This window comes from Gopherus flavomarginatus, chromosome 18 (genome assembly GCF_025201925.1).
Source record: "Gopherus flavomarginatus isolate rGopFla2 chromosome 18, rGopFla2.mat.asm, whole genome shotgun sequence".
Lineage (NCBI taxonomy): Eukaryota > Metazoa > Chordata > Testudines > Testudinidae > Gopherus > Gopherus flavomarginatus.
Window position 1 is genome coordinate 20,690,896 of NC_066634.1, and position 26,231 is coordinate 20,717,126.

General features: G+C 55.2%; 1 protein-coding gene across 1 annotated transcript; it reads right to left on the bottom strand.

Annotated features, from left to right (window-relative positions):
- Positions 1 to 495: 495 nt before the first annotated feature.
- On the bottom strand, positions 496 to 25,296 carry DACT3 (dishevelled binding antagonist of beta catenin 3). Its single transcript, XM_050928455.1, has 4 exons — positions 25,078 to 25,296; positions 4,302 to 4,413; positions 3,654 to 3,809; positions 496 to 3,294 (listed from the first exon to the last, which is right to left on the bottom strand). The coding sequence occupies exons 1-4, from the start codon at positions 25,294 to 25,296 to the stop codon at positions 1,616 to 1,618; spliced, it is 2,166 nt and encodes a 721-aa protein (XP_050784412.1). The 3' UTR covers positions 496 to 1,615.
- Positions 25,297 to 26,231: the final 935 nt, after the last annotated feature.

Sequence of the window (26,231 nt, forward strand, 5' to 3'; positions counted from 1 at the left end):
ATGGGGGTGCCACCACCCTGAGATTTCTGCACCCTTAATCCATCATGCCAAAGCCCTGGGGCATGATCCATGTGCAGGGAAAGACAGAGGCCTGTCCTAACCCAGAAGCTGCCATTAGCCTGGTGGGGCTCAGATCCCAGCAGGCCGCAAAATCTGCAAGGCGATGAACACTAGCGGGGCATGATTACAATGCTCGTGACACTAGTGGGGCATGATTACAGTGCTCGTGCCCCAGCCATGGCTCGGTACCAGCCGCCAGGGTGTTGGCACAAGCTCACTAATGCCCACAGCATCACCATGAACAGACCCAAAGAGCTCGTCTGTTCAGACACGATCACATCAGCGTCACAACCTCCTGGCTCGCACCCCAAATGCGGCTCACCACCCTACGCAGGGGGTGTCACCCCAGCACCCACCATTTCACTAGTGCCCCAGTTTCACCATTAGCGTCTCCATTAGCGTCTCCGATGCAGCTTGGCATCAGGATTTTCCCACTAAAAGGTTTCCCGAGTGCCATTTCCTCTGGGACAGGAGTGGGGTTGGCAGCGAGGATCTCGCCCCAGGGAAGTGAGTGCTCACGAACAATGGTGAAGGTAAGTCCGGGCAGACTGCAGCTCCCCCACCCAATTCCCTCCCGAATTAATTTTAGCACCAGCTGCCCAGCTGCAATGTAACCCACTGACCCCTAGCAGCCAGCGCCCCCTGCCCCATCATGGCATCCCCCAGCCCATGCAGACTGGTGGGGGGCGAGGGGCGCATCTTGCACCTCTGCTAAAAATGAAACCTGGGGGCTTCAACCGACCAGCTTCCGGCCTGAGGTTTGCATCACAGGGCCAGGCAGGGAAGGGTTTGGGGAGGAGGATCTGGGAGCAGGAGAAAGGGTTGCCTCTCCAGGATTGTCCTGGAGTCTCCAGGAATTAAAGACGAATCTTTAATTAAAGATGATGTCATGTGATGAAATACATCCAACCAAAATTGGCAAGCTGAGGAGGAGAACTGGACCAGCGGGAAAAGGAGATCAGAGGAGCTTCAAAGCTGGGTGAGAAGGAGGAATGACATGCCCCTCCCAAGGCAAGTAGGAGTGGGGGTCATGAGGTGAGGGGGACCCCAGGCTGGGGGTGCATGGATCCAGGGTGGGTCAGGGGCCTGCCAGGCTGGGGGGTGGAATAAGGGGTCGATGGGGAACCCCCAAGCTAGGTCAGGTCAGGGTGTCGATCAGGCTGGGAGTTGGGGCAAGTGACATTCCCAGGCTGAGGGTGGGGGAGGTCTGGATCATCCCGGAGGGGTTGGATCAGGTTGGGGGGTAGATGGGGTGGGGTGAGTCAACCTCCCCCTCTCCAAAAGGCCATGGGGTATGGAGTGTGGTGGATCAGGCTGGAGGGGTATGGGTCAGGGGATACTCCAAGCATGGAGGGAGTAGATGGGGGGGTCAGTGCCCCCCCAGGCCAAGGGGGTATGGGGCATAGAGTGGGAATGGGTTAGGCTGCCCCTGGCCAGGGTGGTATGGGGCAGAGTTGGTTGGGGGGGGGTGAAGAAGGCTGGAGAGGGTGTGGGTCGGGGTCACCCCGAGGCTGCAGGGAATAACGGGGGGATTAGACCCCCCCAGCCCAGGATCTCACACCGTCGTCATCACTTTCAGAGAGCCCGATCGGAAGCGCATAATCTTCTTCTTCAGGGCGTGCGAGGCCTTGATCTTGACAAAAACCTTGGGCCGCCCGCCAGCCTGGCCGGGCCCCGCGCTGGCGACCAGCTGCGGCGAGAGCTGCTGGGGCCACACCAGCCCGCTGCTCTCGTCCGTGTCGCTGGAGCCGGTGCTGAAGGCGGGCGAGCCGCCCTCGCTCAGGCTGGACTCGCTGTCACCGTAAGCCAGCCCCTCCTCCAGCCGGCACACGGGGGCCCGCCGCGCCGCGCCGCCCCGCCCGCCTGAGCACTCCGAGTCGCTCCCGGCGTAGCCGTACAGCACGTTGCAGGGGGGTGAGGCGGCGCTCGGCCCGCTCCGCCCCACCCGCCGGCTCCGCTGCGGCTCCCCAGCGCCTGCCTCCTCCTGGCAGATCTCCGCCGTCGAGCGCCACTTCCGGTAGCCGGCAGCGCCCGGGTGGGGGCGGCGCTGCCGGGACGGCTTGAGCACCACCTCATCCCGCTCCACCGTGTGGTACTTGGTGCCCAAGGCGCCCGGCTTGTTCAGGAGGCTGTTCTCCGACTGGGAGCGCGCCGCCTTCTTGCCCCGGGGGGAGCCTTTCCTGGCACTAGCCCGGCGCCCCCCTGGCACTTCCCCACCTTCCTCAGTGAAGCGGCACTTCTTGGGCATCGCCGCTGCCCGAGGCCTCTCCCTGGGCGTCACCAGGGCCCGCTCTGGTGACAGCTCCATCGAGCGCCCCTTGGTGAGGGGAGGGGGCTTCTTTTTGGCACCTCGGTGGGCCTGCTGGGCACGGGGGGGCTGCTGGGCTGGGATGTACTGAGCCTTTACCATCTGGCAGGCCCCGTCCTCGGTGCAGGCCAGCGGGGGGCGGCCCCCCCTCTCCTCGTAGGGAGGGGGTTCCTGGCCGTTCCTGGCATGGGCACCGTCCTCGCCCGGCCCCTCCTCGTAGTGATCCACCGACAGGGCAGGCCGGAGGTGGGCCAGCACCTGCAGCTTGGGGGGCTTCTGGAGGCTGGAGTGGGGCGGGGCGTAGCCTTCGGGGGCCCCCTTGGCTGCCAGCGTCCTCTCGGCCGCAGCGTCCCAGGACGACCAGATCCGGGCGGCCACACCGGCCCCACCCTCGTAGCCGCAGGGCGAGGGGGTGCTGCTGCCTCGCTCCATGGCCGGGGGGTGCTTGCGCTCCACCTGGGGGGCCAGCAGCTCCGAGGGCCTCTTGCAGAGGCTGTTCTGGCGGGCCACTGCCTTGGCGGGCGGCTCGGCATTGAGGCTAGTCCGGGGCTTCCCGCCCCGCGCCAGCTGGCTGCGCCGGCGGATCAGCCGCGAGATGTAGCTCTCCACCTTGTGGCAGTGCGCAGCCTCGGGGTAACAGGGCAGCTCCTGCCCCCCAAACTCCTCCAGCCCCCCGGCCTGCTCCGCCCCATAGGCCAGGCCCGGCGAGAAGGGGGTAGCATCATAGAGGCGGCCGCGGAGCAGCGGGTTCTGCATGGCCACAGCGTGAAGGGGACTAGGGTACAGGAAGGGGTCCAGGCTGTCCCGGGGAGGGAGGCGCGGGGGCGGCTCGGAGAGGTAGTCCTGACAGCTGGAGTAGGGGGCCGAGTAGGAGCGGGGAACCATGCCCCGCCCGGCACTGTCTTTGCCACTGCTGCCCACCTCGCCTGCGGGACAGAGAGACATGGACTGAGAGACAGACCTGTGGACAGAGGGAGGGACAGACCCATGCAGGGAGGCTCCAGCTGGAGGGGGCAGTGCTCAGCCCTCCTCGCTCCCATAGGGACAAAGGCAACCCCAGAGACAGGCCAGCCCCATTCGCCACCCCCCAACTCTCCTTGGCCAGGACCCTGACAACCCATCCAGACCAGTATCCCCCAGGACCCAACACACGGCCCCGTCCATCCCGGTATCCCCAATGACCTAACCCTCAGGCCCGTCCAGCCCCATATCCTTCCCTCCCTCCACCAGATCAGCAGGGCGACCCCAGTCTCGCGCTGGTCTCAGGAGCCAGGCAGCCGCTCACCCACAGATTTGGGGCGCTCACTGGCATAGCTGCCACGCGACTCGGCCTGGCCAATGCGGGAGCAGGAGCCGGAGACGGAGGGGAAGCTGGAAGAGTCCCCGAAGCCGGAGACTGGTGAGTCTGAGGCCATCGCAGAGGAGGCGCCCTCGTAGAAACCTGCAAGAGATGTTAGCTGTGAGCTGCGGGGCAGCTGTGAACTGCAGGGGGGAGAGGGGGCAGGGATGGATTTGTGGGACAGCCATGGGGGATAGAAAGAGGAAGCCATGAGCTGGGGGGCAGGGAAGGGGGAGGCAGGTGACGGGGGAGGACAGTGATAGACTAGGCTGGAGGGGCAGAGGGAAGACAAGGAGAACTGGGGAATGTGGGGGGCACTGGCCCCAGAGCAGTAGAGGAGACTGGCCCCATGATCTGTGGGAACTGCTGATGGGGGCAGGTCAGGTCAGCTGACCTGCAGCGGGGGATGGGAGCAGCCCATGGGGCAGCCAGCCAGCCAGTTCCCTGGGTGGGCCTCAGCTTGCAATCTGGGGTGTGAGACGCAGTTCTGGGGTCCCATTTCCCTGCAGGGATAACCGGGGGGTGAGGATCGGCTGCATCTCTCCCCCGATCTGAGACCCCCCCACCCCCATATCACACCACCAGGGTCCCTACCCGAGCTGGGCCAGCTGTCCGTCTCGGCCGCCTCCCCGCAGGCCTTTTCGGGGTACAGCCGCAGCCCGCCCACTTGCTGCTCCAGTTCCCACATCAGACCAGGCAGCGCATCCTGGAAAGGAACCAGAGAGGGGCGGGATGTTAGCAAGGCATTAATACTCCAGCAACAGGGGCCTTCCAAGCCCCACCTAACAGTGACCCCTCCCCCAAAGCCATTGCTACATGTCACCCCCTCAGCCCCCTCCCAAAATCAGGGCTCAAACTGCCACCTCCCATCAGCAGTAGATAGTTGTGGCGGGGGGGTCAGCTACCCCCCGAGCGCCCCCCCCCCCGCACCATGTTTACACTCAATTGAACTTTGCACTCTGGAGGGAGGATATCATGGCAGGAGGGGGGATGTGCCGCAGACAGCCCACATGCGGGGGGGGGGGCAGGGTCTGCTGGGTGACCTTTGACCTCCAGACAGATGGGTGCGGCGAGACAATGAAACCCATTTGGGGCTGTCGCTCAAACTCTGCTGGAGACAAAAGTGGGGGGGGGGAGAATGTCATCACCCCAGGGAACGGGGGAAGCTGACAGCTCCAGGTCTGGGGGTGGGGAAACAGCTACCACCTGGCCCCACTGCATTGGGATACCCCAACCCCCACCCCCAGATACGGGGTGTGCAGCCACCCAGGGGAACAAGGCCCAGGGAGCCAGGAGACGGGCCCCAGGCTCTTCGGATCCTGTGCTGGCCTCTACCCTGCCCCAATAAGGTCAGGAAAGCAGGAGGCAGCCGGATCCCAGAACTCCTCGGCCCAACAGAGGTGGGGGAAGCTTCCTGAGCTGCAAGGAGCGGGAGTGGGCACAGGTCGGGGGGGATGTTCTGATTGGGCCAGAGCCATTCGGGATGGGGCGGGGAGAACAAGAGATGGAGAGAAGAGAGGGAGAGAGAACAGAGGGAAAAGGAAAGACGTCATGAAAAATACCTTTATTCACATCAAATTTCATTAAAACTTTTTTAAAAGTTTCTAAAATACCAAGACAAGGAACAAAAAGCACAACACACTCAGCAGACATTAAACCTGGATCCCTAAAGCATCAGCGCCACCAAGTTCAGGCAAACTCTTAACACCCCACGTCAACTGAACAGCATCCTGCCTACAAGCCGGTGACACCATAAAAGGTGTCATCAGCCCACAGCCTGGGCCACCGTCAGCCCCGGCCGGTCGGTTCTGGGGAGATTTCAAACAGGCGGGAGGAGGAGTGAGAGAGAAGGAAACAGGCGAAATCGAACATGAGGGCAGGAGAGGGAAAAGGAGAAGTGTGTTGAAACAGACAGACAGGGTTACGTGGGGATAAGACAGACAGAAAACACAACAAAGAAAGGAGAGATACAAATGAGTGAGAGAATGAACGAGTGGGGGGGGGGAAAGGAAAACCTCCCCCATCCCTCCAACACAAACCACCCTGGGGAGAGCTCCCCAGCCCTGCACTGGGGATACGTGCACACACAGGCCTCCCCCTGCCCCTCATCCTATCCCTGCTATCTCTGCTTCACGCCTGGCTGCCCTCCCCTCTGCCTGGGGTGAATTTCAGCTCAGGGATTGAGAGTGGGGTTCATTTATCACGGCTCCTGAGGAAAGGGGGGGTGACACCCAGTCAGCGCCGGAGGAAATTAATTATTCCTACTACATCAGCAATGTTGATGAATAAATTACAGCTCAGGGGGCTGCAGACAAAGGGGCTGTGGGGTGGGTATTCCCATCCTATCCCAGATCCACCCCCTACTCAATAAATACAGCCCATGTCCTCCCCCCACCCCTTAACAAGTGACATTCGAAATCAGGGATTATCCTGCTGCTCTAGGGACATCTGATAAATTTCTCCCCCACGGAAGGAGCAATTCCCCCCTATTCTTGACCCCCAACTCTTTACTGTCCATCCAGCACCTAACTGTTCCCCTCTGTTTCCACCGTCTGCCTCCCAGAGGCCCTCGGTGTCAGGCTCATGGGTGAAGTCCAGCCATTTTGTGAAGAGGCTGGACATAAAAATGGCAAATTTCCTAACTATGCCCCACACCTCAAAAAAACTGTAAAACTCTGGGGGGACCCCGAGGGTTTGTTTTCTTCACGTCTTTCGGGTTCAGTGTAGCAGGGTCTGGATAGCAGAGAAAGAACAAGGCTAGTAAGGGAGGGGGAAAGCTAGCCTAGTGGTCAGGGGCTGAAGCCTCAGACTGAGGAGAGATAGGTTCCATTCCTTGCTCCACCACAGCCTCCCTGTGTGACCTTAGACACAAGGTTCTCTGTGCGCAGTTTCCCCATCTGTATAATGGGCACAGCTGCCTTACTTCACAGGAATGCTGGGAAGATCCTTACATTAAAGTTTGTGGGGTGCTCAGATGCTACATTAATGGGGCAAGAGCAGGAGCTGAGGTGATTGTTACATGGACTATCCAGAAGGGGGCAGAACCCACAAGCCAGGCCAGAATTTCCATTTAGAGACCTAAATGAATTGGGTGCTGAGGTCCCAGACGTGGATGCTGGGCTTTGGAAAACCTGGCCCTCAATGGTCTTGGTCACTGGACTTTCTGCCTCATCAAATCCTCCAATGGCACCAGCCCTGTTCTAGTCAGATCCTTACTATCCCTCACAGTATCAGGGCACCTTACTATAAGCACCCCATTAAGTACACATGTAAGGGCTGAAACAACCTGCATGCATCACCCATGAGTTCACTGTACTTTCCCCTGGACAGATGATCCAACCATGCAGGTCCCACGGCCGAACCGACAGCCATCAGGGTTTTAACTGCTGTGTCAGCTAGCCCTGCTCTGAGCTAGGCTGTATGAGGGAAGGCTGGCAATTTGACAGTCTAATAACGAAATCATGCTCCTCTCCCAGAGTGAGGACTGGAACCCAGGGGTCCTGGCTCCCAGCCCTCCTGCTCTAACCCACTAGATCAGGGGTAGACAACCTATGGCATGAGTGCCGAAGGCAGCACACGAGCTGATTTTCAGTGGCACTCACACTGCCTGGGTCCTGGCCACCAGTCCAGGGGGCTCTGCATTTTAATTTAATTTTAAATGAAGCTTCTTAAACATTTTAGAAACCTTATTTACTTTACATACAACAATAGTTTAATTATATATTACAGACTTATAGAAAGAGACCTTCTAAAAACATTAAAATGTATTACTGGCACGTGAAACCTTAAATGAGAGTGACTAAATGAAGACTTGGCACATCGCATCTGAAAGGTTGCCGACCCCTGCACTAGATTCTACTCCCTTCCCAGAGCCAGGGATAGAACCCATCCCAGCCCCCTCCCTCCTACCCACTCCAATCCACTAGACCCCACTTCCCTCCCATAGCTGGAAACCCAGGAGCCCTGGGAGTTAAAATCCCAGCCATAAAGGTCTGTTTGGTCTGACAGCGTGGAAAGAATTTTTTTTCAAGGGGTTCTATCAAAATAAAAACCAAATTATTCTCTTGGAGTTACTGATGTCAGCTAAGGGTCTGGGCCCCCAACTGGTGGCGTCAATGGGCCAGATCCCCAGTTGGCACAGCAACACTGGAATGAATAGAACCAGATTCTCAGCTGGTATAATTCAGCATCACTCCATTGGAGCAAACAGCGCTACACCAATTTGCACCAGCTGAGCTCCTGGTCCAAAGATTTTTAAACTGGAAAAAGACTTTAAAATCACCCCCTAGGAAGTGCACCCTTCCTCTCCGTGACTAGTCCAGGTATTTCAGAGGCAAGTTCAAGGCACTGCGGATACAACTGTGACCAGCTAATCCACCTATGAGGGAAGTTCTCCCAATCTCCATCCGTTTGCAGTGGGATTATACCCCGAGGCAGGCGGATTTATATCCCATGTAAATTTTCATCCCAGCGCGTGTAGCCGCAACTGTTCTTATTATTCCTATAAATGGCTAATCCTTTTTGGAATCCTGTTAAGCTCTGTAATATCTGGTGCTGGCGCATTTCAAACATCTAAATCCACACACACAAATGTGTTTGAAAAACCAATCCCGATCCAACTGCCAAGCAGCCACAATTAGCCTCTGGTAAAGGATGGAGCTGAAAGATACATCCTGGGATATAACGGCAAGGAGCACTGGATCTGCGATTTGCATGGGTGTGTTATTGGCAGCCCAGATAGTGATATCAGTCGTTAAGGTTGTCTGACAGTTTCCATTATAAGAGCCTGTTTTTGGTTACTTATAACTTCAGCTGTTCAGGTTGAAATTTTCCATGCTGGGTGTCAGCCTCCAGCTGAATTTTTCTGGAAAGTCTCAGCTAAAACAGGTCAGCTGTTTTTGAGAACAAAGTTAGAGGGGAATACAGCACTTTGGCCATGCTCCAAAAATATATATATTTTCTTCCAGCCATTTGGTTGAGAAGCTCTAGTGCCCCCATGCTTTGGGGCAAGGACTTGAAATCTGGCAGAGGGGCCAGGGATGTGCCTTCTGCTGTTCCCCTGAGAATCTGTCTGTCCTGTGTGCCAACCAGACTGCCTGTGCACCATCCCAACAGAACAATTGAACATGCTCCAGCCCAGGGCTACAGGGGCTGAGCAGGACTCCTTGAAATTGCTCCTTGGGGATGCTTGTAGCAGAGGCAATGCAGAACAAAGAACAAGGAGATTCTCTCTGGCACTTTGAGCGCTCCCCCTGTTGACACGATGCAGCATAGGAGACAGCTGCCAAACTGGAATGCAGAAGGGCGAGGAATGAGGAGGCCGGATGGGGGAACAGAAGAGATGCAGGTAGGAAGAGGGAGTGGGATAGAAGGAGGACCAGTCATGAGTCTCAACATCCCTCTGGTGTCAGCAAATAGCTGTGAAACCCACAGTCAACACGTGACTCTCATTCACCTCTAGTGGCAGATCCCCACAGAAGATAACAGCCTACTACTGCTACCAGGACTGCGCTGTGAATCCAATGACCCCAACTCTGATGACACCCTGCATGTGTGGGAGGATCAATATGGCTCCACGAGATGAAATCCTCTCCCCTCCCAATTTTTAAAATCATATGAAATCATTTTTTTTTTAAATCCTCTGCATTAAGAGACCTGGTGTATATTTAAATCTAGCCTACTTTCCTCCTGGCTTCGTGACTAAGATTAGTTGCAGCACAATATCAGGCAACTTGCCTCAGGGAAAGGGATCTGATCTGGTTAGAGATTGCAAAAATCTTATTTATGCGCTGGGTTTCCTGCCTGCCTTTCACCTCGCTCAGAAACCCTGAAACATAGCTAGGTTGTTTTCACTCCGATTCTAATCAGTTCCACTTCTTGCCTCTCACCAGCACAAGGCAGCAAATATAATCATGTATGCGGCACTTGACACCTCCAGGATACTGTATAGATATTAACCCTTTCTGCTCCCCAGCTCTGTTTCCCTGGTTTACAAATTGGGGAAACTGAGGCATACTGACTTTCCCTACAACTAGAATCAATGGCGGAGCTAAAGAACCCAGGAGTCCTGGCTCCCACTCCCCTCCCAGATCTGGGAATAGAACCCAGGAGTCCCCCATTCTCATATCCCTGCTCCTCTAGCAATTAAATCCCATCTCTTCCCCTTTAAAACTAAACATAGCTTGTTCTGTTCTCCAAAAGAGAGCTCAAATGAGAACCAGGTGTGAGGATCCTCCACATTCATTCTGCACAGCACCGCTGCTCCGAGCTATCTCTCGCCGAACGAAAGATCGGGCCGGGGAGAGCGTATGGGATAAATTACAGAACAGAGCCACATATAGACATTGTATGGGGGGCGGGGAGGGGGATACATTTAAACAGGACGCCTCGAGCCACAGTCAGAAAGGCAGAGGAATTGTGACAATCTCAGCAGCACTCGGAGCTCTGTGAAGAAAGGGGAAGGAGGAGATCTAGGGTGGGATTGGTAGAAGCTCTGCAGGGAGTGACTACAGGGGAGCTGGGGCTTACTTTGGTGATTTGGAGATTTTAAGCTGAGAAGGAACCATCATTCCGATCAGCCTGTCTGACCTGTATAACCTAGGCCAGAGAATCCCACTTCCAGCCCATATCTTGTGGTCGAGCTAGAGCGGGAAAGAAATGTCCAATTTCAGCAGAAAGCCTCCAAGCAGCGGAGAATCCACCACTGCCCCTCGGTCAGTCGTTCCAATGGTCAGTTCCTTTTCCTGTTTAAAAACTTGTGTCTTGTTTACAGTCTGAATTTCTCTGGCTTCACCTTCCAGTCACTGCCTCCTGTTATGGCTTATCCGGTAGGTTACCAAGCCCGTTACACCAGAGATCTCCCCCTGTGGATGTTTATCCACCCAGACCAAGCTGCCTCCTAGGGGTCCTTTCAATAAACTAAATAGACTTGAGCGCCCTCCCTCTCTTGCTGGGAGGCGGTTTTTCCAGATCCCGGTAGCTGTATACAGAGGTAACACCGGGGGCTGGTCAGAAAGCACAAATCCCCCTCCGCAGAAAACGTCAAGGTTCCAAAATTTGTTTTTATTTCACACTGGAACGAACCAAGACCTTTTGAAAGAGAAAGAGAGAGAGAGAGAGAGAGAATGCGCGCACGTGCCCCCCTCAGCCTGGAACAGCCAACAGCCCAGAGGTTAGGACGCATTCCTGGGATACGGGACACCCAGGTTCAAGTCCTCTGGGACTAGGACGGATGTGAAGAAAGGGACTGGGGAAGTGCTATTTGCCCTTTCACATCACACAAGAACCAGAGAGGCTCCCAATGAAATTAACAGGCAGCAGGCTTAAAACAAATAAAAGGAAATATTTCTTCACCGAGCGCACAGTCCATCTGTGGAACTCCTTGCCAGAGGATGTTGTGAAGGCCAAAAGTATAAGTGGGTTCAAAAAAAGAACTGGATAAGTTCTTAGAGCACAGGTCCCCACCAGTGGCTATTAGCCAAGATGGTCACAGGCAGAACCCCATGCTCCGGGTGTCCCTAAACCTCTGACTGCCAGAAGCTGGGACTGGGCAACAGGGGATGGATCGCTCGAGAACTGCCCTGGTGTGTTCATTCCCTCTGAAACACCTGGCACTGGTCACTGTCAGAAGACAGGATACTGGGCTAGATGGACACTTGGTCTGACCCAGTGAGGCCATTCTAATGAATAGAACTCAGGAGTCCGGATTCCCAGTCCCACCGGCTCAGCACTATCCCTGTTTTACAAATGGGGAAACTGAGGCATACTGACTTCCTAAGATCAAAGAGCCAATGGCAGAGCAAAGAATGGAACCCAGGAGTCCTAACTCCCAGCCGCTCCTGTTCTCACCCCCTGCACCCCATGCCCCTCCTAGAGCAGGAGGAAGAGAACCCAGGTGTCCTGACTCCCAGCCCCCTGCTCTGACCCACTAAACCCCACCAGAACTAGGAACAGAACCCAAGGGTCCTGACTCCCCCTCCCCCATCCCGCTTTAACCATTACTCTCCACTCCATCCCTTTAAAACTAAACATGGATTGCTCAGTTCTCCAGCTAAGCACTAGAATGAGATCCAGGCATGGTCCAGTCCAGGGAATTGAACTTGTGTCTCCCATTTCCCCAAAGGGGGGTCCCACTCATGAGGCTGGAGAATCAGCCTACATCTTGCCCCTTTGCAGAAGTCATTAACTAGCCACTGGGCCAAAAAGAGAGACTGGGTAGCCCAGTGGTCAGGGCAGTCACTAGGGATACAGTAAGCCAGGCTGAAGGCCCTACTCCAATGCCAGCCAGTCAGGGCCTTGCACTTGAAATGGTTGCTCAGACAGTTTGTCAGGTCGAGGATGGGATTGACAGGGTGTGTCTACACTGGATTGTGAACCTGGGTCTGTGGACCCCGGCATGTGGACTCGACCTTTCCAAGTCCATGCTTGAGAGTCCACACTGCTTTGCAAAGCTGGGCTTACAAGTGCTGGGCTGGGGTCTCTCAGCCATGCTAACATGACCACATGGCACTACGCAGTCTGCAGCCCGACTCGGGCTGTGTCCACACGGCAAAATGACGGGGCTCGGGCCTGAGTCACACCAGAAGCAGGGCTCTGATGCACCCCCCTAGCAGGGGCCTAGGTGAGTGCTTGCTGACCCAAGCCAGAGCAATTTGTGTGTGGACACAAGGCGGGGCATTGGGCGCAAACCAGGGTCAGAGCCTGGATGTAGTGTCCAGTACAAACATGACAGGTGACAGCCACCTTGACCGCTCAGTCTGTTTCGGAGCCATTGATTTCCAGGATAGAGTCCCCCCTGTAGCTGCATTCTTTGCTCCTAGACACTCGATCTTGCATTTGGCTGCATTCAAACGCATGTTTGGATGTTGGAGCAACAAGGAGACAAAGACACAAGCCAGGCCTCGGCAGAGCCGTTATCGTCCAGCTAACGGCTGTAAGCAGGAGGTGGGCGCAGCGGAGCTAAAGCAGAGATTGCAGCAACCAGAAATGGAAAAGTGCCGTCAGATCCCATGACTTCCCGAGCGCCAGGGCTTGGCTGAATGCAGCTGGATAAAACTCTGCGCCGTTCGCGGCTCAGGTCAAGGTTAAAAAAGGGTTAAAATGTAGAATTCAGTTAAAGTAACCTCAATGCAGCAACCGAGCATCCCGCAGAGCCAAGGGCCAGGCTCTGGACATGGGGCTAGCGCAGCAAATGGATGGTGGCTTGGATGCCGTGCAAGTCTCTAATCTGCATGCCACACAGGCACTAGGAATCTGGGCTAGGACGTGCTGGGCCGGATTGGACCAGCAGCACCTCATCTAATGCAGTATCGTGGGGCCCGATTCCCAGTTATCCTACCCCCCGTGTTTGTGGCAGTGATGGTGGGAGGTGGTTTTAAGCCCTTTAGCACAGTGCCACCTCCCCCCCATCGTATTCTAGGCCTCCCCCACCCCCCGGGGTTAGCCAGTGCAGCCTCAGGGCTACTCTAATTCACACTCCGTTCCCTCTGGAGGAGAGAATAGCCACAGCGCAGTGCGCTCTGACAATGCCCCCCGATATTGCGGGCAGGGATCAAGGTTCTCTCACTCCAGCTCCACACTGGCTAGGGAGAAGCCCTTGCAGGGGAGGGACTCTCAAGGGGCCATTTCCACCCATTTTAAGTCCAGCGCAGGATAAAAGGCCTGAGCATGCCTGAGCATTGGAACTGTCTGTGACAGCAGCAGCTGCTTCAGAGGAAGGTGCAAGAACCGCCCTTTCTGCCCCCCACCCCCGGGGGTGATCAGAATACCCGACCGACAGCAGAAGTTCCTGACAGACCCCTAGGTTAGCAGGTTGGTGTATGCCCTGAAGCATGAAGGCTTATATCCCTTCTACCAAAACCTCCTATTCTTCTTTTATCTGGAAAACTTGCAGCTCTTCCTTTAAAATCCTGCTATGCTCTTGGCCTTAATGATATCATGTGGCAGGCAGTTCCACAGGATACCACAGTAGGAGTTTCTCTCTCTCTCTCTCTCACTTCCTGCCAGGTTTCAATGTTCCACCCTTCACCGAGCCAGCAGCCAGAGGTGGCTTCAGATTCATTACACCTACTAGCAGAGGCTGACCCAGAAAAGCAAAGACAGGGGAAGCGTCCCAGCCCCCATTCTCATCTCCCGCAGTGGGAAGACAGAGGCAGGGGCTGGTCTTGCTAGGTTTTTAGCCTCCCCCCGCTTTCCATATTTCAGATCAGCACCTAGCTTGCAAGTTTACCCCTCTGGCTAGTAAATCTCCCAGCCTGGCCATATTGGCCAGCACATCCAACATCACACTAGCCTAAGGAGGTAGAAAGGTTAGAGCAGCTAGAGGCAGCCTGGCTTGGTGGATAGGGCACCAGACTCGGAGCTGGGTGCCCTGGCTCTATTTCTGGCTCTGCACAGACTATATGGTGCTGGCAAATCACTTTTCTCAGCTTCTCCTGCTGCCTAGACTGTGAGCTCTGTGTGCAGGGACTTTGTGGACGTGCAGCGCCTGGCACAATGGCCCCTGATCTCCACTAGGTGGTACTGTGGTATACAATGATAAATAATAATCCAGCGTTGCCAATTCTTGCACTTCAAGACCCAACTCCCGGAGTCATGGGAGAATATCTGCTTCTGTTTTTTTTCCTTAATGAAGTAAGGGCTTGTCAAGATGAACCGTTAGCACGCAACAAGCTGGGGCATGAATCTACCTGGCAGTAGCCTGCCATGCAATAACTGACCCAGACTGCGCTTTGACCTACCCCAGATCTAAGTCTGTAGGGCTTGTGGTAGAGGAGACAGAGCTAGAAAATGGGATGCCCTAAAGGCTCCAGAAGGCAAATGGAAAGAATCCCCCTCACCTCATTATTTGGGAAAGTCTGGAGATAGTGTAGGCCCATCTCATGATTCTGTAGGGAGCTGACACATGAGTTTCGGGCCTGGCACCACGCTACAGCTGAATGGGGAACGGGGAGGGGGGAGCCTTGCTCTTAACCATGAAATTTCAAAGGGCACAGGAAGACAGAATCACAACCCCCATTTTACAGATAGGGAAACTGAGGCACCGCCACTCACCCAGTGGCTGAGCCAGCAAGAAAACCTAGGTCTCCTGAGTGCCATGCCAGCATTTTAGCCATGAGGCCACACTGTCTCCAGCTCAAGGGATAGCAGGGCAGGCCAAAGCATGAACTGCACCGGCCCAGCGCTCCAGCATCACTGAGCTGCTGTGGCTAGGAACCATTGTACTAAGTAGCTAGTTATTGCTGGTCCCCACGGTGCAGTTCAGAGCAGATTGCTCTCCTTTTACAGAGACAGTGCCTTTAGCACACTGGATCCTGAAAGCCAACCGCCGCCAAGGGGATTGCAGGCTTGAGCTTTGTATCGGTTCTCTCTCTCTCGCTCGTGCATTCCCTTAAAGAAGCTGCCGCTCAGCTTTCTCCCTCGGCCGAGAGGAGAGGAGAGGACGGACCATAAAAGTCTTTTGGATGGAAGCACAGCTCCCATTTCTCCGCAGGAAAATTCCTCTTGGACAGTCAGGGCTGCTTTCCTGATCGGAGAAATGGGGAGGCTGTACTAAAAAAAAAAATGGAACAACGGTTGGAGATGTGCATTGTGCACGTGTGTGTGTAAAAAACACCCAGCACAGAGGAAAGCACATGACCCATAGGCCAACGTTTCACACTAGCATTCAGGACTCCTGGATTTTATTCCCCGTTGTGGGAGAGTGTGGTTAGAGCCAGGGCTATTGAAAACCAGGTTTTATTCCCAGCTCTGAGAGGAGAGTGGGGTTTAGTGGTTAAAGCATCAGGGCTGGGAGTCAGGACCCGTAGCCTCTCTCCCCAGCTCTGCCACTTTCCCCTTGAAGGAGTCGCTTTCCTCCTCCATGCCTCAGTTTCCCTTCTGTAAACCAGGGGGCGTGGCCATACTACCCGCTTTGCACCCTGTGGCTGAAAAGCACCATACAAATGGCAAGCATTAAAGGATTTTTAAAAGGAAAATAACTTAAATAAAATTTCTGTTGCTTACAAGTGCTTCATCCCCATCGCCTCAGGCATGGAGGGCCAGGCTTACCAAGGGGTTTAGATGCCTCCAGATGCAGAGAGGCACCAAACAGGATTTTACAAAAGGGCCTGACCAGCTGAGGTGCCTAACTCCCCTGGGCCATCAGTGGCTTTAGATTCTTAAGCACCAACTCTGCCCTGGTGTAGGGGAGTAGACAATGAATCATCCCACCTGATTTACAGGATTAGAATTTCGTAGGGGAGTTAGGCATGTGAATTCCATAAGCATCTAATTCCCCTAGATTATTTCCCAGCCATAATTTCTGGAATGAGGTTTAAATCGTTAGAACAAGAGCTTGTTCCAAAAAAACAAAAAAAAAACACCCAGGCGCTTCCATAGCAACATTTAATTCCTGCAAAGCTTTTGCTTCGCTAACGAGGAAAAGAATTACAATTTTGTTTGGGAGGTTAAAATTAAACCACCAATTTTGATGAAGGACGAAATTTCTCATCTTCTACGCTTCCAAAACCAATTTGTAAATGGCCATTAATTCGGGGCTGGTACTGATTCCTAACTCGGTGGGGGCAGGGGTGACACAACATCCTTTCTCAGAACAAAAAAAAAAAAATAAAAAATCAAGGTTGGCTTCATCTGATGGAGTCTTGAATGAGCATTTCTAGGATCCAGAAGGGACCATTGTGATCATGTGGTGTGACCTCCTGAATAACCCCAAATTAATTCCTGTTTGAACTCCAGCAGGTCTTTTACAAAAACATCCATTCTTGAAGAGAAGTATCAGCATCGGAGGCGTGCAAAGGATCTTAGTAGAGACACACTAGCTTTCTTACCAGCAGTTCCACGACTGAATTTCTTTAATTAGCTAGATATAGGGAAATATATGTGGGGGGGGCGGGATTTCTCTTATCGGGTGAGCATTGGAGGTTGCCTATTTTTCTTCAATACCATTGTGTGCCCTATTCTCTAAGTAGTCTTGGGCCAGGGCACGTGATGAATAAAATCTGAATACACATACATTTCTCTCTATAGAAGTGTGTGTGATTCATATACCTAGAAATGATTTTTCCCCGTTAGGCTATGGAAGACCGTAGAGGGATTTGCACTTGAAGCCCGGATCCAAAGGACTTTTGAAAAACTTACTGAGCTGTTACACCATTGATTCTCACAGGAGTTACGCCACGGATGATTTAGCCACTGCTATACTTAGCAACATCCCTGACTGTGCATCTTCTCTGCGGCTTTCCGCCCCCTTGGTAGCTTTTTTCTTTCCCTCGCCTTCTTAATTACAAGGGATATTTGCATAAAAGCAGATTATTTTGTTCCTGCGGCATTTAACAGCTGCTAATGCCTCCACCTGAACTGAAACCACAATCAGCTGCGTGGCATGGTGTGGTAATCTTTCCAGCAAGCTACTGACACACTCAAGAAAGATAATCTGGAGGAAGGTCTGTGGTAGCTCAGAACTTCTCACCAACAACAGGGATAGAACCCAGCACCTCCTGCCACAAAAGCCTATTGGGGCTGAAGGAGAATCTCCCATGAGGTAAGTGTTAGCAGTACAGGGCTTATGACACTCAGCAGAGCTGTGCCAAGTCTATCCAGAAGACGGCAATGCTCTGATATTGTTACACTGTTTCCCCAGAGGATCTCAAATCTTTTCACAAGCTGTGCACACACACTCACCAGCAGCAGCCGTCAAATGCAGTCACCTCTGGGGAGGGGGAGGAGTGCACAGCACAGGAGTGGAGTAGATTTTTGGTCCATGGCACCAGAGCAGACCCCTGCCCTTAGAATTTTTAAGCATCTGTTCAGAATTCACAAGCTCTCCTCCTTCCATCTGGGCCTTCTACTCACCCTCCAGTCTCAAGGCAACAACGTTTCTGGCAACAAGCCTGGCCTGGAGTGTTAAAGCAGCAGGAGACAAGGGTTCAAGTCCCAGCTCTGTCACAAACGCTCCCTGTGTGACCCTGGGGAAATTGAGGTGCAGCACTTGCCCATCTGTAAAATGGGGCCCTGAGAAGATCAGGCGCTCAGTTACTGTGGTATTGGGCTTGCACAGTTGCCACGGTGATGGGGCCATACAAGGACCTAGCTAGACGGAAGTGCCATGTGTGATCCTAACGTACAGGGTACGAGAAGGGGATGGACTGAGTTGGAGAGGACCAGACTGGGGAGCAGCCCTTGAAGATCCTTCCCCAGCTGAGGAGGGAGGCCTAGGTCGTTGCGACTGGTCCAAGAACAAATAAGAACCTCTCCTGGCTGCGTGATCCAACTTATGTCGCTACTTTGGAATTTCCACGTTGGCTTCATTTTTTTTCTTTCTTGTCTAAGATTGGGGCCCCGTTGTGCCAGGCACTGCCCAGACACACAGCAACCGAGATCAGGGCCCTGTCGTGCCGGGCACTGCCCAGATCACAATGACTGAGATTAGGGCCCCGTTGCACCAGGCGCTGCCCAGACACACAGCGACCAAGACCGGGGCCCCGCCGGGCCGGGCGCTGTCCAGACATACAGTGACTGAGACCGGGGCCCTGCCAGGCTGGGCGCTGCCCAGACACACAGTGACCGAGACCGGGGCCCCGCCGGGCCAGGCGCTGTCCAGACATACAGTGACTGAGACCGGGGCCCTGCCGGGCTGGGCGCTGCCCGGACACACAGTGACCGAGATCAGGGCTCCTCGGCACTACACAGACATTTGGTGACTGAGGAGGGGAGGGGATAATGGGGGTCTGTGCTAAGGTCAGTTGGGAGGAGGCTTACTGAGGGTGGACAACAGGGTCTGTCTTGAGGGCTCTCAGGGGCTGGGGGAATAATGGGGTCTACGTTGCGGTGAGATGCAGAGGAGGATCCCTGACGTAACGGAGCCTGTCCTGGCACCAGCAACATCCCTGTCCCATCCATCCCGCTAGCTACAGCTCCCTCCCTCCCCCGCCAGTCCAGGCCGGAGTTTCACTCCTTTCGGCGCAGCCCCCCCAGCCCAGCGGTTATGGCCCATAAGTAATAAAGCAGAGATAAGACGCAGGAGGGACCGGTGGGGGAAGGGAGGCTGCGCACCAGGGAGGAACCTGCCCCCTTGCATCCCTTCAGCATCCCTCAGCAGCCAGGAATGGGGCGGGGGGGCAAGCAGAGCGAAACAGCTCCAGCCAGCCCAGCCAAGGGGCCCAGTTTGCCCCCAGCAGCCACCGCCAGGCCCCTGACCATGCAGCTGTCGGCTGCCACCAGCCCTGCCTCATGCAGACAACTCTCAGCCCTCCCCCATCCCAATGATTTAAAGTCCAGTGAGAAGTTTGTGTGGGGGCGGGGGGGCTGGCTGCTCAGCTCCCCCTCTGTAACCACAGGCCTCACCCCCTGCTTCCACCAGCCAGGTTGGGATCTTGCAGCTACTTCCTTGGCAGCAGCTTCGGTTCAATTCTGCAGCCTCCCCACCCAAGATCGCGCCCCCCCCGCCACCCCCCACAGAGGGCACTGCACCATATAAGCAGGATTATTACCCCTGTGTTACTGACGGGGAGAACGAGGCCCGGGGAGAGGCAGCACTTTGCCCAAGGATCCCACCCCCATGGCCCCCAGCCTCAATCCTGAGCTGCCAACGGCTTTTTGCCTTTGAAGAAACAAGGAGCAGAGAGCAGAAATCAGACTCCAAGCGGAAAGGCAGCCCCAGCCGGAGCCAGTGGGGCGGTGTGTGGGGCGGGGGGGGATGGACGCTGCAGCCGAGGACGCGTGGCTGGGCTTTGCTTTGTCTGAGCATCTCTCCGAGGGAAACCCTAAACCAGGGCCGCGCCGGACGCCAAGCCACAGCCTCGTGCACCGTCATGTCTCAGGCATGAGCCGACCTCAGCCCGCCGGCCGCCGGCCCATTCCAGACAACTCACGTGTTTCCCCACCACCACCGCCAAGACTCCCACACGCCCCAGCTCCATCTGGAAGGCAGGGGACCGACGAGGCCCGCCAGAGCGCATGCCGGACGGCGCGTCACGGAGACCCAGGCAGCTGGGAGTGGTCAGGCCAGGGCTAAAGACACTGACAATGCTAGCCACCGGCACTCCCTGAGGAAGTTCACCACACCCCGGGGGCGGGAGAGGGGTGTCCTAACTTCCATTAGCCAGGACACCTCCCTGAAGAAGCTCACCACACTAAGCTGGGATGGTGTCAGAAGCCCCCCTCCCCTATACACACACATGGGGGGGAGCACAGCTGTATGGGAAACAGATTGCCCATCCCCCAAGAATTTTCTAGTTTTCCTGTCCCGAATTGGGAAGAAAAGTCAAAATCCTGAAAATTTTCACCAACCAGCAATCCAGAAAAGACGACGTAGTAAAGGAAATAGAAACATGAAGATTGGGTCCAATTGAAAGGTTTCATGTTGATTGAAACCATTTTTATTCCTACCTGCCTTGTTTACATTTCCCCCCCCCCATTAATTAAACTTCAAATTTTCCTTTTGTCTCCCCACCCCCCCAAAAAACAAAAAAACTGTAACTGTCTCATTTTGGAAAATGAGACGACAGGGACGTGGTAACACTTCCTATCCCCTTCCCCCCACCAAAAAAAAAAAATCAGGAAATTTGTCAAAACCAAAGAAACTTTCCCACAAAAAAATTGAGTTTTGATGCATCAGCGTTTCCCTGTGGGGGGCGGGAGGAAATTGTTGAAAAACTCCCAACCTTCTCGGAGGGAGGAAGGAGCCTCTCAATCTCGGGAAGGACCCCAGCCCAACCAGAAGATAAAGACCAAAGAAATGGGAACAAATAGGATGGTTGAATGTGTGACCCCTGCCCAACACAAGAGGGGGTGGGGTCATGGCATAGGGGCGGGGCCAAAGAAGTGCCCTGTGTGAGGTTGGGCCCAGCCCTGGCCCTGGGGTCTAGCTGGCACTGCTCGGAGGCAGCTCACCACGCCACTGACACACAGTCAAGATGGGAGGGGCAGAGGGGTGTATGGAAGACACAGAAGACCAGGCAACCTGTTCTCTGGCTGACTCATTCCCTCCCCATCGGAGCCCAGACAGTCTTGGGGTGACAGCAGGACTCGACGGCCCATTACCCCACCGCTGGAGCAGCGTTATCAGCACCAAGGCACGCAGCTTGTGTCTGCACCAGGACGAATTCAGCCAGCGCTCCGCATCCTGATCTGACTGCGGCCGCGTCCCCAGGGCCGCGCAGCTCCAGTGCCCTTCCCGCCCCGCCTTCCCTCAACACCAGGTCCAAGGAACAGTCTCCAGATCAGCTCACCCCCACCCCACCGGAGGATCTCATCACTATGCAAAGCAGACGCCTGTCATTGGCTGCTGGCTGCTCGCTCCATTAATCCCCTGCTGGAAGACGCTGCCGGGCTTTTTGACAGCGGTTCCGCAAACGTGAAGTCGATTTAATTAAATCGGGGGGGGGGAGAAAGAGCAAAATCTTTTTATTTAATCAGTAAATAGCTGGCGAAGCCGGAGCTGAAAGAGGGGCCGGGATGGGGGGCAGAGATGTACCAGGCCCAGCAGGAACCCCATAGCCCTGGCAGCTGCAGAAGGGATATGTAATGCCAGCCTCCAGAACAAGACCTTTAGGGGTCCAAGCGATACCTGGTCGGAGATGCAAAAAGCTCCCAAGGCTGCACAGGCCAAGCTGTGAAATCAGCAAGATAGCACATCCAGGGCACTGAAAATACAGGGCACCTTGAGAGGGGTGGGGTTTAGCACTTAGGAGTGGGGGAAATCAGGACTCCTGGGTTCTACCCCCAGCTCTGGAAGGGGAGTGGGGTCTGGTAATTAGAGAAGGGGGGCTGAAAGTCAGGACTCCTGGGTTTTACCACCAGATCTGAGAAAGGAGTGGGCTCTGGTGGTTAGAGCAGCAGGGCCAGAGAACCAGGACTCCTGGGTTCTACCCCCAGCTCTAACAGGGGAGTGAGGTCTAGTGGTTACAACAGAAGCACTTGGAGCCTTGAGTCCTGGATTCTATTTCTGGCTCTGACACTGATTTGCTGGGTGATCTCAGGGTATGTTACTCCCCCTGTCTGTGCTGTGCCTCTATTGCCCCCTATATGTAGAATCTACCCAGGCCACTGCTAGGAGGAAGCTCACCAAGCCACTCGAGTCCTGTAGCTGCCCCTACTGCAGCATTGTTAAGAGACAATAGAGCATGGGGGTGGGGATGAAGATATTTGCTACATCATGTCAGCCCAGCACCCTGCCACCAGTACCAGTCAACATCCAATGTTTCCGAATCAACCATGCTACTGGCTGAATGTGCTGCAGGGGCAGTTGAGGAATCCCTTTCCTGACCCTGCTCCAAGGCCCAGCTCCTGCCCTGGAGCATGATCTTGACTACTCTAACTCCCCCGGCACAGGCAACAGTCTGGAGCACAGCACAGCAATGCTGTCCATCTGTCTGTCCTGCTGAGGCAGGGAGGGGCAGAGATGAGGGAAGAGAAGCACTCCAGTGAGAATAGCTTTAGCTATATTAGAATTTTCCAAGAGGTAAGCTGGTCCCGCATGCCCAACAGACACCTTTGCCCGGGGCTTGTTACACAAAGTGACACAAGACACACACAACATCCCCCGAGCCCACTCCAGGAGCCACTGGGGACGGTTTGGTTTGATACTGCAGGGTCTTAGGTTAGAGCCAGCTCAGAGGTGGCACAGACCTTACCAACACCTTACCCCATACACCAGGGAAAGGCAGCCTGCCCCATTTCTGTCCCCCAGATATGGTCTCCTCAGGCCGCAGAGAGACCTGCCTCACCCAGCACTCCTAGATACAGCCTGAGCTCTGAGAGGCAGGTCACTACAGTGAAGAAGCTCACCACACTGCTGACCCCTTCCCAGCTATGACACTGCACTGAGGAAGCTCACCACAACCCCAGTGCTGCAAGGAATCTTGCCACACAATCGAAGTCCAAGCTGACTCCGGCACAGTGACATGGAGGAACCTGCCACTTCCAACAATGACCGGACAATCGCGTGTTTTATGAGCAACACACACCCCCTTTCAACTCCCACCCCACCTGCTTTCCCCTCTGAGCGGGCTGAGAAGGAGATGTGGGAGGACGCAGCCCATGCTCCAGAGCTCTGACAGACAGACAGACACCCCGCGCTCCAGAGGCCTTTCCATAACACTACAATGAAGTTAGTGGAGCAACGCCGATTTATGCCAGCTGAGGATCTGGCCCCACTGACTCCAGTGGAGTTACAGCCAATTTACCCCAGCTAGGGATCCAGCCCTGCACTGTAAGGTCTTTGAGGCAGGGATTTGCTATGGCTTGCCCACATAGCGGTCAGCACAACGGGGCCCTGATCCCCAGTTGGCGCCCCAGCACCCCGACTCAGAGGAACACCTCACCTGCCATCTCTGGCCTCCCCCTAGCTGCCTCAGCATAGCCCCACAGCCTGCAGGATCTTCCCTTCCAGCCACACATGGAGGAGAAGACAACAGGTGCTTGGTCTACTTTGACAATGGCAAAACAGCCCTTCCTCTGCATTAGTACTGGGACTGGGCACAGACTGAATTCTGTTCCTGAAGATGTCAAAGCAGAAATGATCAATGGTCTGTTGAGTGCAGTGTCCCCACCACCCCCTTCCTTGCTGCACCAGAGCAGACCACTGGGCCAGTCTAGATCCACATTTTCTCCTGGATGGCACGGAGGAAATGGACCTAACTGTGCACTCGGATTGGCTGCCTTCCTGACCATTAGCCAGTGATCGGCTCTGAAGCATGAGGATGAGGTTTTGTATTAAAAAACAATCTTAACTTTTTTCTAACTCCTACCCAAGCACTGTGCATTGGTAGCATCCTGTAGCAGGGAATTCCACAAGTTAATTTTGTGCTACACAGGAGAGCATAGGGGCTGGAACTAGGGATTCTGGGGTAATGCCACACCGCCTGACTCGAAGTGGTTTTCATCATATACAGGGTTTACAGTTGGGTTCAATAGCTCTCGGCACCCCCACTATAAAAATTGTTCCAACATCACTGCAGGAGACAATTAATTTTCTTCTACTTTCAGTTTATCGCTTCGCAATTTCACAGGCCCCATTCTTCCCCTGGCATCTATCCCAAGGTATCAGGAATATCCTCCTTTCTCTAGCTCTCAAGAAAACCCCGACACTAGAAGCCCAGTTGCTATTATGCTTAGTGGGAGATCTACCAACTAATGCCTCATGGTCACACAGTAATTCACTGCTTTGTTGCTTACTGGATTCATGTTCCCAAAACAGTTTAAACTGCAAGCCCATCCAAATCAGGAAGAAAGGTTGACCCTGGGTTTATCCTGTTGGGAACAGAGCCCTTGAGTCTTGATTCCCAGTCTCTGGCTCTAACCACTGACTCCACTTCCCTCCCAACGCTAGGGATAGAACCCAGGAGTCCTGGTTCCCAGGCTCCCTGCTCTAACCACACTGCCATAGAGAAAACACACAAAGATCAACAGATTCCAACCACAGGGCACAGGACAATGTAATCTAGGACATGGTGGTGCCATCAACTTGAGTAAGGCAACAGGCCGGGCCCAGGGACTCCCAGAGGCCAGGGGGTCCGAGATGTTTCTATGCAAGTTAAATACACAAAGGAAGGGGAGAGGAAGCCTCCTGCTCAGCTGCCCCAGGAAAAGGGGGCTCCCCTACCCCTAGAAAACACTAAAACTGCACAGCTGGGGGCTCCCACACCCCCATAACACCCCACATTACACAGCTAGGGGCTCCCCCCACGCCCACTCAGAACAGCCTCATAAACCCCAGGTCCCCATAACAGCCCTCTACACCCCCCACTGAACAGCTGGGGGGTCCCCCACACCCCAATAACAGCCCCATACACCCCACACTACACCACTAGGGGCTCCCCCGCACCCACTCAGAACAGCCTCATAAACCCCCACACCCCAATAACAGCCCCATACATTCCCTTAACAGCACCATAGACCCCACACACACTACACAGCTAGGGGCTACTCCCATAACAGCCCTGTACACCCCCCAGTGCACAGCTGGTGGGTCCCCCTACACCCTAATTACAGTCCCACACCCCCCCATAGACCATCCCACCTGGGGGCTCCCCCCACGCCCCTATAACAGCCCCATACACCCCCACACACATACCACACAGTGGGGACTGCCTCCACACCAGCCCCATAACAGCCCCATACACCCCCCCCCCCCACATACCACACAGTGGGGACTGCCTCCACACCAGCCCCATAACAGCCCCATTCCCCCCCCCCCGCACAGCTGGGGGCTCTCCACACTAGCCCCATAACAGCCCCATGCACCCCCCCCCCCCACATACCACACAGTGGGGACTGCCTCCACACCAGCCCCATAACAGCCCCGTGCACCCCCCGGCCCCCTACCTCGGCCCCGCCGCCCCCGCTCTCCGGACCCCGTCCCGGGACTCACCAGCTGCTCCTCGGGGGCTGGCTCCCCGGCGCTGCCCGGCTCGGGCTCCCCGGCCGCCGGCTCGGCGGGCTCGGTCCCGAGGAGCAGCGCCTGCCGCACCCGGCGCTCCTGCCGCTCCCGCAGCAGGTGGAGCTCGCAGAGCCCGGCCAGGCTCCCCTCCAACCAGCCCCGGAGCCGGCCCCGCTCCGGGCTCACGGGGAAGGAGAACGCCCGGATCATCCCCCCGGCTCGGCTCCCGCTGCTGCCCCTGCGGCCCCGGACAGCGCAGCCGAAGCGCTCCGCCTGCGGCAGCTCGGCGCTGTCACCGCCTCATCTGCATAACCACCACCCCCATCGCAGCCATTGGCCCGCCTGCCCGGCCTCATCTGCATAGACCACCCCCAACACAGCCATTGGCTCGCCTGCCCGGCCTTATCTGCATAGACACCCCTCCCAACACAGCCGTCTCTCATCCGCCCTGCCTCCTCTGCATAGCCACACCCTTGAGCTGATCAATTGGTTCCCCCGCACTGTTTTATCTGCATAGCCACACCCTCAGATCAAGCTATTTGTTCTCCCGCCCTACTATATTTGCATAGCCACGCCTTCATATCAACCCATTGGCTCTCCTGACCTCAGTTGTCTGGATAGCCATGCCCTCAGATGAATCCACGGGCTCTCCCTCACTGCTTTATCTGCATAGCTACACCTTGAGATCAACCCATTGGTTGTCCGACCCGGATAAATTTGAATCCATTGACTCCTCTGCCCTGTTTATTTGTATAGCCACTCCCCTAAATGTAATCCTTGGCTCCACCCACTCTGTTTAATTTGCATGGTCACCTCCCCGTCCCAGCCTGTGATTTATTTACAGTCTTATCTGCATAGCCACGCCCATGAATGATGCCATTTGCTCATACCGAGTCAAATCTGCATGACCACACCTCCTGCACCTAGCCATTGGTTCAGCCTTTTCGTCCCGGGAGGGGCAGTGACAGCTCCACCCACCCCAAAAGGGGTGTGGCTATCACTCATCCTACCTAACAGGGGACGCTGCAAGCACCTGATTGGCTGGCTCCTAGCTGAGCGCCCGGGTTACCTACTATAAATAGACCCAAGAGAGGAGTCGAGTGATTCAGCGTGGAGCGGCTGGGTCTGGTAAAGTCTCCAATGGT

What these genes read in the sequence shown, in the direction of transcription:
- DACT3 (XM_050928455.1), bottom strand. Translation starts at nt 25,296, where the DNA reads ATGATCCGGGCGTTCTCCTTCCCCGTGAGCCCGGAGCGGGGCCGGCTC. An exon ending in CAGCCCCCGAGGAGCAGCTG is followed by an intron (nt 4,414 to 25,077) that starts GTGAGTCCCGGG and finishes GTTCCTTTCCAG; the next exon opens with GATGCGCTGCCTGGTCTGAT. An exon ending in GGACAGCTGGCCCAGCTCGG is followed by an intron (nt 3,810 to 4,301) that starts GTAGGGACCCTG and finishes CATCTCTTGCAG; the next exon opens with GTTTCTACGAGGGCGCCTCC.